The 12,679-nt window shown below is 43.1% G+C and overlaps 1 protein-coding gene across 3 annotated transcripts; it reads left to right on the top strand.

Annotated features, from left to right (window-relative positions):
• The first annotated feature begins 1,543 nt into the window (after positions 1-1,543).
• fbxw9 (F-box and WD repeat domain containing 9) lies at positions 1,544-12,593 on the top strand. Of its 3 annotated transcripts, XM_061749741.1 has the most exons (7): positions 1,544-2,062; positions 2,567-2,684; positions 8,305-9,307; positions 9,959-10,107; positions 10,178-10,381; positions 11,645-11,710; positions 12,389-12,593. In XM_061749741.1, exons 1-7 carry the CDS (start codon positions 1,980-1,982, stop codon positions 12,470-12,472), a joined length of 1,707 nt encoding a protein of 568 aa, XP_061605725.1. In that variant the 5' UTR covers positions 1,544-1,979; the 3' UTR covers positions 12,473-12,593. The 3 variants fall into 3 exon arrangements, with proteins under 3 accessions (XP_061605725.1, XP_061605724.1, XP_061605723.1); XM_061749739.1 differs by lacking the exons at positions 1,544-2,062; positions 2,567-2,684 and adding an exon at positions 2,710-4,372; XM_061749740.1 differs by lacking the exons at positions 1,544-2,062; positions 2,567-2,684; positions 10,178-10,381 and adding an exon at positions 2,707-4,372.
• The last annotated feature ends 86 nt before the right edge of the window (positions 12,594-12,679 follow it).

Below are 12,679 nucleotides of genomic sequence, written 5' to 3'. Positions count from 1 at the left end.
AGCCACTTTTATTGCATAAGGGGAAGAAAGGTATTTCTGTTGACTATAAAGCATGGAAAGGTCCAATGCCTTGTGAAAGGAATGAAAATGCTAGCTGATCCAAGAAAATCATTGGACTGTTAAATGTGTCTGTGATTCAAAGAACAAATAGGTTTGTTCAGAAGAAAATTGAGATGATGGGCCCCTTAAGGTATAAAAATGACCTTTGCAAAATATGGAATTTTTAACTGAATATTTCCCCCTGTGGTATATAAAGAAAGTGCCTTGTGCAGTAAAATAATTGTCATGCAAGACAACATACTGTCCCACATTCCAAAATGTACCATTGCTTTATAAAGCTTACGTGGTATATTTTTATACCCATAGCAGCTGTAGGGAAATAAACTTGTGGCGTGGCCACCATCCCATGACCTAAACTTTGAGAACCTGTGCAGCATCCTTATAAGTATGATGTATGATGATGGATTGCAGTATAACCCCGGATAGATTCTTGCATCCTCAATGAGATACAGGCAGAAACTATCCATAGACTTACAAGGCGAGTGTTAATGTGACATCGAAAATATAATAATAATAAAATAAAAGTTTTTCCACAACAAAAACTTGTCATGTTGGTTTTGTTTAAAAAAAAAAAAAAAGTCATGGCAGCTTTCTGTGTCAGCAGATATCTGTATTTAAATATGCTGCTCTTTAAGTTCAACATTGCTGAGAAAATTAAAACTACCTATTTCCATCAAATAAAGACTTGTTACAAAATACAGATTCATCAAAACTAAAATCTTGATGTAATTTACCTCTTAATGCCACCAATATTATCCCAATTATAGAAACCAATACTCAACAAAAAAAATGCAATATAACACACAACTGTGCTGCATACATCATAGAGCTGTTAAGAATTAATATATCTAATATGACAAAACCCCTTATTAAAAATGCAGACGCCATTGAGGTTGAGCTCACTGGCCCAGTGATGATGAATTTGGAATCTGATTGGTTAAGGAAAGAGTCCTATTGCTCATACATCATGGTTAAGGAAAGTCCTATTTCTCATACATCAGATACATCATACATACAGTAGTTACATCAGACAGCACTACTGTTTCCTAAGGCTCTGATGATATGGCATCACATAGAGGCCGGAATTTGATGGGATGAAAAAAAATCTTAAGATACATAAAGGCATTGTAGCCAAGTGAAACGCTTTGAAATTAAGAAAATAGACTGCGGGGTCAATTGATAACGCCTCATGGAACATGTACAGTATTAGAATTTAGGGTTAAATGTAGGTCAGTGCTTCTGGTAGTCATACCGCCTATATACCACTGCTCAAAACTTTCCTATTTGCCACCACTAAACAGACAAACTTAATACTTTAATCAATGGGGAGTATTTAAAATTACTAACTGAAAATTAAGGTACGAAGCACTGTTAGTGTAAAGTGCGGGTAAGCAGAAACAAATTCGACTTGATTCTAATCACACAAACAAAAGCGTTCACACTGTGCACGTTGATGGCGTCATTTGCTGCCGCCGGAAGTGGCGTTTTGAATTTGTAGTTCACCCACGCCCACATAACCGATTACAGTTGGTACAGTAGCCTTTCTGCATCAAAATCGGATGATTTACACCATTTACCGGATATATTTTTATATCATTTCAGAAGTGACCAATTAATTGTGTGGCATATTTTCTTGCCTGGTGACATCATTGTTAATGCTTGTTAAATCATAGTATTTGGGAAGTAGCCATTTAACGTCTATGTTATCGCCTTGTGTTTTAATTCTTAAACTTAACCGGCAGTTTTTTTTTTTTTTTTTTTTTTTTTTAAAACCGAAACGAAGAATTGCCTTTTTGGTTTTATGCTTCAGTCACTTGTGTTGCTGTTCTGTGTAAGCTAGCACTGCCGGGTAAAAATGCAGTCACCAAAAGAGTCGAGGAGCGTAGCCTTGAAGGACATGTATTAATGCTGCCTCGGCTATGGATGACGTAAGGATGAATAAAGGGTCCGCAGCCGGTAAAGATGTGGAACAAAGTGAAGCCTCGAGTCCAGAGTTTCAAAGGTAGGACTACAACCACCGATTATAATGCTGTCCAAATGACCCAATGCAGTGTTTACCTCCCTTTATTGAGTCAAGGCACATTTTGTATTCGAAAAAGTCTCACAGCACACCCCCATACAAAACTGGTACAAAAAGTACTGCATACATATATATATATATATATATATATATATATGTATATATATATATATATACATATATATATATATATATATATACATATATATATATATATATATATATTCAGAAATATTGGTGATCTGTTCTCAGTTTACTAACAAATTTGCTTAGTGTGAAATCTTTGTATGATAATTGATCACAAAGCTATTATTCTACTGTATTATCAGCAACAGGTGGACAAAAAGGTGTATTGTACCTGCTCCCATTTAGTGGATGAGTATGTAATTGTTCTACATGTCACTAAACGTCGTTGGCGTAGATAGATGAACAAAGTTTATTATTTGTCGAAAATAGATTTAAAAATTTGGACCAAATTCCCTACAGTCCTCCTGATGTTGCCCCATCTCCTGAGGCCAGTGGACTGTTGTCATTGCCATGGGAGATGGTAACCCACATTGCCTCACACCTTCCGGCTCACTGTGTCATCTCTGTGCTGCCAAAGGTGAGTCATAAAAGGTTTTGACTCATCTTTCTATCCATTTTCTAAAGAGCTTATCCTAGTCAGGGTCACGGGTGACCTGGACTCCAGCTCCAAGCAGGGGCATCGCCAGCCCCCTTTACTGGGGCATGTGTCCCAGTATAAATGAGCTGTGCTCCAGTGTCAGGTGGGGACTAGCCATTGGCAGTACTGAAAGTTTTTCTCGGTGGGCCGGTATGGCCACTGTCATGAGTGTGTGTTCCGGTTTTTGTCTTCCCCCTGTTTCACACACACCTGCTCCTGAGAGCATCTTCACCACCTGTGCCTCATTCACCCTAATTACCCCTTGTATTTAACCTCGTGTTTCATTCTCCCTCGTTGCCAGTTCGTTGTACCTTGTCGTCGCGTTCCAGCATTCCTTGTTTCGACGTCACTGACTCATAGTAAGACTAGACCCTCTTCTGATTATTGACCTTGCCTCTTTGCCTCACGTTTTTTGGATACTGTTGCCTTTTTGGATTGCCTGCCTGTGTACCGACCTCTGCTCGTTTATTAAACCTTCCTTTTGTGAAACTGTCCATTTGTTTTGGAGTCGTGCATTTTGGGTCCTGTCCGCTGTTCAGTTCATGACAGAACGAACTGGCCATAACATGGACCCAGCAGACTCAGACCCGGTGCGCAAAGCCCTTCAAGCGCAGGATCGACGCCTCTCGAAGCTGGATGAGCAGCTTGGTGCCCTCCACCTTCATCTAGAGGGACTGTCAAGGCATCAGGACAATATGATGAGACAGGTGGCCTCGCAGTTTGAACTTCTTATGAAAAGGATTCAAGAGAAGGAACCAGTTTGCACAACACCCAATACCGCCACGGTACCAACATTTCCATGTGAAGCAGTCACCATACAGCCACCTGCCACCTCCGCTGCTGTCTGCCCACAGCTCTCTCGACCGGAGAGGTTCTCTGGAGATTCTGGGAACATTAAGCCGTTCATCACTCAGTGCGAACTCCACTTTGAGCTGCAGGCAGCCGCCTTCCCCACCGAGCGGGCAAAAATCGCTTTCGTCATTTCCCACCTGACTGGTCGTGCGGAGGCGTGGGCTACTGCTGAATGGAGCCGCAATTCCGCCGCGTGTCATTCGTGGGCTTTTTTCGTAAAGACTATGGAGCAAATTTTTGAATTTTCCACACCAGATCGTGAGGCAGCTCGCTCCCTTGTCACCTTACAACAAGGCAAGCGCAGGGTGTCAGATTACGCGATTGAGTTTTGCATTCTAGCAGCTGAGAGTCAGTGGAATAATCAGGCGCTACTCGATGCCTTTTTTCAAGGACTATCCCCCGCCGTCAAAGATCATTTAGTCCCGCTAGACCTGCCGACCGACTTAGACACTCTCATCGCTCTCGCCGTAAAAATCGACAAGAGGCTTTTGGATCGCGAGCTGGATGGAGCTCGGCGGAGGGCTGCGTCACCGCGCACTTGGAGGATGAGCCTCGGTGACCAGCCAAACCAAGGCAGATCCCCTGTTTCCGGTCTCAACCCACTGGCTAGCGTCCCCACGGATGAACCCATGCAACTGGGCAGGTTCCGTCTCTCCCCTGAGGAACGTCAACGCCGGCTGAGGGAAGGGCGGTGCTTCTACTGCGGTCAGTTGGGTCATTCCGTGAGCAACTGTCACGTCAAAGTTGCTGGTGCCGGTAGCAAGGGCACAGGAGAGGTGAGTGAATTTCATTGAGGAAGACCCTACACGGGTTCTTCCTAAAGTGACACTATGCTCTCCTGATCAAGAAATTCATACACCTGTATTAATTTACTCTGGTTCTGACGCAAACTTACTTAACTCCCTCCTCGTTAGACGTATGCACCTTAGAACCTTTCAAATAAAATGCCACTGCAACACCTATGCTGCAGGCGGCAGTTTTATGGGCAAGATCACTCACTGCACCCAAACACTCACATTGACATTTCCTGATTCTCACTCAGAACGCATTAGTTTTCATGTTTTTGATGCCATGAATCATGACCTTATTTTAGGGAACCCATGGTTGAAATTACATAACCCCCACATTGACTGGTCCTCTGGGCAGGTTATGTCATGGGGCAGCAATTGCGCCCGGAATTGTTTCAAGCTGCCATGTGATGTTCAGGGCTATGTTTCTAATGACAATCCACAGACCCCATCTGGGGATCCTGATTTATCTCAAGTGTCCACCTGTTACCAGGATATTAAAGACGTTTTTTCCAAGGCCAAATCCCTTCCACCTCACAGGCCTTATGACTGCTGTTGACTTGCTACCTGGAACCACACCCCCACGAGGGAGGTTGTTCCCTCTTTCAGGGCCGGAACACAAGGCCATGGAGTACGTGGAAGAATCACTGGCAGCCGGGATCATTCGCCCATCTTCATCCCCTGCGGGAGCAGGATTTTTCTTTGTGGGCAAGGACAAGACCCTGTATCGATTTACCGGGGTCTCAACAAGATAACTGTAAAGAACAGGTACCCTCTTCCTCTCAATCTCCACCGCCTTTGAGTTCCTGGAGGGAGCCAAGATTTTCACCAAACTAGACTTAAGAAATGCGTATCATCTAGTCAGGATAAGGGAGGGGGATGAATGGAAAACAGCATTCAACACACCAACGGGACATTGAGTATTTGGTAATGCCTTTTGGACTTACTAATGCTCCAGCTGTTTTCCAAAACCTTGTCAATTATGTCCTGCGTGACATGTTGAATGTGTATGTTTTTGTCTATTTGGACGACATTTTGATATTCTCCCCAGATGAGGAGACTCACATTATTCATGTCCGCTCTGTATTACAGCGGTTACTGCAGAATCAACTATATGTCAAGGCTGAGAAATGTGAGTTCCACAAGGCGTCGGTTTCTTTTCTGGGTTTCGTCCTGGCTCAAGGTGAAGTCAAAATGGACCCTTGCAAAGTCGATGCCGTTATTAATTGGCCTACTCCCACGTCACGCAAAGATGTACAAAGGTTCTTAAGGTTCGCAAACTTCGACAGACAATTCATCAGAAATTTCAGTTCCATAGCCTCTCCTTTGCATGATCTTACCTTGCCACACAGACCTTTTGTATGGAACCCGCTTTTGTCAGGCAGCTTTTCAGAAACTTGAATCGAGCTTTACCTCCGCTCCCATCCTTACTTTTCCAGATCTCAAAGAGCAGTTTGTGGTAGAAGTCGATGCGTCTGATGCCGGAATAGGAGCAGTGCTCTCCCAGAAATCTCTCAAGGATGATAAATTACATCCTTGTGCTTTTCTCTCCAAAAAACTGACCCCAGCTGAGAGAAATTATGACATTGGTGACCGTCGGAGGACTCCGGCCCCGAACTACAAAGTGGGTCAGCGAGTTTGGCTCTCGACCAAACGTATTCCACTCCGGGTGGAGTCCAAGAAGCTCGCTCCCAGGTTCGTTGGGCCCTTCCCCATCACAAAGATCATCAACCCTGTCACCATGAAGCTGAGGCTCCCAAGGTCGATGCGGGTCCACCCTGCTTTTCACATCAGCCTACTCAAGCAAGCCCGGGAGTTCCCCGCTCCGAGATCATTGCTGTGTTGTGAGCAGCAGTTGAACTATGCACGCGTGTGCACACACATACACACACAAATTCCTTGTTCTCCATTGGGCCGCCACTTGTCACATATGTGGCTGCTCTCAAATTCTTTGTTCTCCTATGGGCCACTCCCTGTCAGATATACAGTGGCTGAAATAAGTATTTAACACATCACCCTTTTGTCTCACTAAATATATTTCCAAAGGTGCTATTGACATGAAAATTTCACCAGATGTTGGGAACAAGCCAAGTAATACATACATACAAATAAGATCGGAAATTAAGTTGTGCGGAATAATGTGAAAAGTATTGAACACGTGAAGAAAGGGAGGTGCAAAAAGGCATGGAAAACTAAGACAACACCTAAAATCTATCAATAATCAAACAGCAATCCAGCCCCTTGTCAGTGCCAATGAGTATCAGCTGGTCCAGTCCATTGCCTAGGTGTGAGTCAAGATACAGCTCATGATGGGTAAGAGCAGACAGATGTCTCAAGACCATCGCAAACTAATTTTTGCAAAACATAACGATAGCATTGGTTACATTGGTTATTGGAACCCGAAGTGAGAGTTCAGCTGTTGGAGCCTTTCTCAGCTAACGTTGGGCGATATGTGGGGTACTACCTGTACTGGTAGCCTGTCAGTCGAGAGGGCACATACATCGACAAACAAGCATTTACAGTACGTTCACCCCTATGGACAGTTTAGTCTTCAATTAACCTAAGAAGCATGTTTTTGGAATGAGCTGAAATTCAAACCCAGAATCTCTCGACTGTGAGCTATTCCACCATACTGTCTGTACACTTTTTACAAAATTCAGTTTTATTTGTGCAACGCCATTTCACAGTAAAGTCATATCGAGGCACTTTCCGTATGGAGCAGGTCTACAAAATGAAATCCAATAATTTCACTGAGATCGCTCACATAGATAAATCAAAGAAAAGAGAAGTTCATAAAGAGAACATAAGATTTATTCCTACGGGCTACATGAACTACTCTATATTAAAAACAAACACCGCTTGCGCCTCACAGATGACTGCTTTGCAATCAGGAAAATGAACGTGACAACTACAGCCTTGATGGCCAGATGCTTTACGCTGAGCTTCAGGCACAAAAATCACATGAACCAGATAAAATAAATATTTTAATTGGCTATTTTGCAAATATATATTTTACGTTACGGAAATAGTCGTTTTTAAATAAAGTTGACAACCAATTGCACGCTTCACATGCGAGAAAAAGCAGAAGGAACAGAAGCAGATGGCATTTTTGGTTTGCATTTTTGGTTGGCTGCAGGTGGATAATTTAAGTTTGGCTTTAATTTCATCAATAAGAGGAGGTCTCAATTAGAGACTATTTTATTAGAAAGTAATCTGAACGTTAGCTCAGTCTTTTTTCAGTATTTAAAATGTTATTGTTGCATGCAGAAATAACATTTTGTGTTCTCTGTACCGGTTCATTTATTTCAATAATGCAACACATGATAGTTTTTTACACCCATCCATCCATCATTGTCTTCCGCTTATCCGAGGTCGCGTCGAGGGGGCACAGCCACTTCCTCCAGCTCTTCCGAGGGGATCCCGAGGCGATCCCTGGCAATCCGAGAGACTTAGTCTCTCCAGCGTGTCCTGTGGCGTCCCCGGGGTCTCCTCCCCCTGGGACGTGCCCGGAACACCTCACCAGGGAGGCGTCCGGGAGGCATCCTAAACAGATGCCCGAGCCACCTCATCTGGCTCCTCTCGATGCGGAAGAGCAGCGGCTCTACTCTGAGCCTCTCCCGGATGACAGAGCTTCTCACCCTATCTCTAAGGGAGATTTCGGCCGCTTGTATCAGTTTTTTACACATGAAGTTTAAATAAAAATGATACACAGTGTTATCCTCACTTTAGATGTAAAAAGGGTTTTGTGGCTCCCAGTGTTTTTTTTTTGTTTTGTTTTTTTCCTGTGGGAGACAATCAAAATGGCTTTTGAGTATTAAGGGTTGACGACCCCTGGTTTCAGTTGGTAATAGCTTTTATGGTGTTTTATTGTATATTTGAACAAAATGATGATGCAATCTCTGCCCATCTTCTTATTTCAGGTCTGTTATGCTTTGCGCAATGTCGGGAAGGACAATACTGCCTGGCAGCTGCGTGCACGCAGACTCATTGGATCAAAAGCTATCTTCCCAGTGGGGCCAAGGGAAGACTTCGATTGGCCCATTGCTTGCTTGGAGATGGAGGAACTGATTGCCTGCTGGACCCGAGTAGCACAGGTTGTGGCCAAAGAGCACCAAGCTAATGTGGTAGACCCGGAAGGAGTGGGGCAGCAACGAAGGGCCTTGGAAGATGGACCAGCAGCTGAGGGGCAAGAAGACAATAGAGCGGCTGTTATAGAGCCAGGGAGAGTGGAAGTGCAGGAGGAAGCATATGACGTTGAGGAAGGGGTGGTATTTGAAGAAATGGGTGGTGTACTGCACCCTGTTGTTGGTGAGGACCAATTAGTGGAATTGAGGGAAGTGCTGGAGGAGAGATTAGAAGATAATCCAGAAGAAGTGCTGGAGGAAGATGGGGATCGCCCAGTTTTATTTGAGGGCCAAGATGATGCTCCTGATCATCTACAGGACTTGGCTCACCTCGGGTTTCAAGGTAATAGAGGACATCTAGAAATACAGCATCAACCCAACAGAAGTCAGAGCCCACCCCCAGCGCTAGAGTGCCTTACCTTGCTTTCAGGCCACATTGCCGAGATCAACTCTGTCCTCTTAGTGGGGGGCGGCGGGGATGTTTGTGCCACGGGCTCCAGGGATCGGGATGTTAAACTTTGGAATCTGCAGGCAGACTCTAGCAATATGCTGATGCACACGTTGGTAGGCCAGGGCCACTTCAACACCCATCAGGGCTGGGTGTGGTGTTTGGCATCTCAGGGACACCTTCTAGCTTCGGGGGGCTTTGACAGAACAGTGAGGTTGTGGGACCTCCAGGCTTGCGGGGCAGAGAGGGGAGTGATCAGGACTGAAGCTGCCGTCATCTGCTTGTCCTGTCTGCCAGATGTGTTGCTGGCTGGTACATTCAATGAAAAAGTCCAAATGTACGACCCTAGAGGTGAGTCAGACGCCTTTACTGTATACCATACACTAACTGACAACTTCAACATGGAGACCGGCACAACTTCATGAAAACCAGTACAAGTTGAAGTGTAAGCGTTGACAAAATATGGCATTTACCACTTAGTAGTATAGTCATTTTATGCAGACTAGTGCCTGGCACAAATGTATTTGGCCAAAATGACATGCAGTACAAACGCCAATTCCAATGAAGCTGTGACGTTGTGTAAAGCATGTAAACAGAATACAATGATTTGCAAATCCTTTTCAATCAATGTATTTTTTGCCATTCAGTTCCTTGTGAGAGAACAGCAAGTTCTGGAAAAAGTACTAAAACGGCGAACACTTGAACATGTGCATTTAAAAGTTTATAGAAAGTCAAATTAACTTCACCTGTAAAGGTTATAGTACAAATGAGGTTCATTCTGCAATTTCACTCGGAAGCCCAACATCCCAATGTTTTAGTGTGGCATGTACTGTAGGATTGTTTGGCCTTGGTGAAGATTCTCCTGGGTGCCATTCAGAATTTTTCATACAGTTCTTGTACTAAATCTCATTAGATCGTTCATGTGTACGCAGTGGTGTTGTTGCTCAGTGTTTATTGTACTTGTATCTGCAATTTCCACATTATTCTTTTTATTTTACTCAGCTGCTGTTCCCTTGGTGAAAAGCCTCACACACCATACCAATTCTGTCCTGTGTCTGGCGGCAGACGACAAGTACATCATCTCTGCGAGTAAAGACAACACTGTGGTCGTCCACGATCGTAGGGCAGACAGAAGGTTGTATAAAGTTCGGGTAAGTATAAACGTGCAATAGGAATTATAATTCTGTGACAGAAAAACATCAATTTCCTGTGTGTTTCTAGCTGCGCTCTTACCTGCGATCTATGAGCTACGGTGACAATGAGGTATGGGGGGGAGACATCAGGGGCAGACTCCGTTGTTTTTCCATGCGACAGGGGATCTTAAAGTACCTGTCGCGATTCGATGTGGGGCACACAGCTATGGTCACTGGCATTCACAAGTCACCTGGAAGCCTCTTCACGTGCTCCTCTGATTTTACTGTCAAGGTAACATGGGCCCTTATTATTCTGCTCACATAGTTAATCTATTGATTTATTATTAATGTCCCTGTAAAGTGAAAATGCCGTCTAAATCTGACACACCACAGAGAAGTGGTGTTAGCAACCCTGACAAATTTTGATGATAAAAAAAAATAGCCAAGTATATGAAATGAGGCTTAAAATGTCATGAAAAATCAAGCCATTCTCTCTGCTCTCAAATTATGTGGGTGTGTCCGCTGAATGTGCTGAAACCAAACCCTACTCAACTGTCAACTCTCAATCAAATCAATTTGTTTTTTCACTTTTCATACAATAATATGCATCTCAAAGTGCTACACATAGTTAAAATCAACCCTCTCCCACCACTCATCCAAACACGCATACATACATGCAGACACAGTTAAAAAAGTAAGAAAATAATAATAATGTAATGACTTATGGCTAGGCACAGAGAAACCAAGTGGGAGATATCTCAGTAAGCTGTCTGCACTGAGACCAGACAGCAGATGGCGGGCACGGGGTACCAGCATGGAGCTCTGGTATAGTGGCGTAGGGAAAGCCACAAATGGCGAGTCAGGACCCGATGGGGCAGGACCACGGTCACAATCAATTACAGCTCCCAGTGCAGAGAGCCCTCACTAAGGAAACACTGAAAGATACTAAAAATAATCATACACGTATATTTAAAAAAAAAAAAAAAAAAAACATCTGCATAAAACCCAGCGTTCAGTAGAAAAGCTAAGAGTGTAGGAAATAGTAATAAAACACTGAAAATAAAGTTAAAAGGATAAAACTGTTTAAAGTATGCTAAAACATGAAATATCAGTACCTTGCTATTCCTCTTTTCTGTGTGACTTGCACACACTCAATCCAATGGTACACTCTTAAGTGGCCGTACCAGTGGACTATCCGAAGGGAAGATGTATTTTCTGGATGGAGGCATGGCTAGCTAGCCAACGGTATGCCGTGAATGCAACGGAAAACCACTGCGAACGAAGGCACTCAGTTATTCTATAGTGGGGGAGACGGTCGACTCATGCCGGAGTGGAGGTGCGTCACTGGGCAACATTTTAGCAACGCCCCAAAAAAATCAGGAAAACTGAAATGATAAACTGTTTCATGCTATGTATCCACAATTAAGTACTACATAGTTCTCGGTCTTTGCACGTTTTCAGCAATTATCGTCAAACATGTATAACGTATTTAGAAACAAATCTCTGTATTCGGTTTACTGGGTCTTTAACAACTGAACTTTTTCTACCTCCCCAGGTACACATCCCTTGTGGGCCTCCAAAGACATTATGCACCCTGCGTCACCAAGACGGAGTCTCTGGGGTGAGTTAATTGCTTAACGTCTCAAGAAATTATATTTTCACTGTGTATATATAGAGATAGAAAAAGGACTTTTTCAAAAAATATAATTATCTTCAGAGTGGAGTATCCAAAGTCAAACAGAAGCTGCTCTACTACGCAGACTAACTTTCAAGTTATTTCAAAGCCATTTTTTCCTATAGGAAAAAAATTACTCCAACCTGAAACTGTCGCAGCCATAAAACCTTTATTAACTGTACGGGGGATGTCTTAATATGAGAACGTTCCTATCTGTCTTCCAAGTATATAGTTAACCAGAGTGTAATAAAACGAAAATAAAGTAAGTTTACCTCTTTCTTCAACCCTCTGAAGATTCCTAACATATACGTAATGGATAGCGGATGTAGTCACTGGTCTAACTAGTCATTAGCCATGATGCTAGGATCTGATCGGAGGTTATTATATTGTATTGAAGAGTAAGACTCTTTCCTATGTCACAATAAGTTCAGTTTCCTGTTCTGTGGTGGTGGTCATAGGTCTCTTTGGTTAAACTCCCAAGTAGACCATCTTTCAGGAGTTTGGCTTTGGAGGTGCCACTGTAATTTCTAATAATGATTTATCAGTATAATGCACATTTATTACATCATCTGGTATATGTGGCTTTATGATGATATTTTTCATGTCTTCCATCCGTTCCGCCAGCTGAGCGTGGAGGCTGGAGTCCTGGCTGTCGCCTCAGGGGATATGTGTGTGAAAATCTGGAGGCTGAGAAAGAGCGAGACTTGAGAATAGATGTGGACAATACTGCACTGTTAAGTTGTGAAAGCAAGATGTATTCAATATAATAAAAACTATCTGTAAGCTATAATCATGAAAATTATAAAAAATAAAACCTTAAAGTATTTCACTGTGTGTTGTGTGAATATATGTGTCACCTTTTGAAATGAACAGCAAATAGTTTTCCACAATACATGATAGATGGCTGTGAAAGTG

The sequence above is a fragment of the Phyllopteryx taeniolatus genome, chromosome 16 (genome assembly GCF_024500385.1).
Source record: "Phyllopteryx taeniolatus isolate TA_2022b chromosome 16, UOR_Ptae_1.2, whole genome shotgun sequence".
Taxonomy (NCBI): Eukaryota; Metazoa; Chordata; class Actinopteri; order Syngnathiformes; family Syngnathidae; genus Phyllopteryx; species Phyllopteryx taeniolatus.
This window is presented reverse-complemented; position numbering and strand designations above follow the sequence as displayed.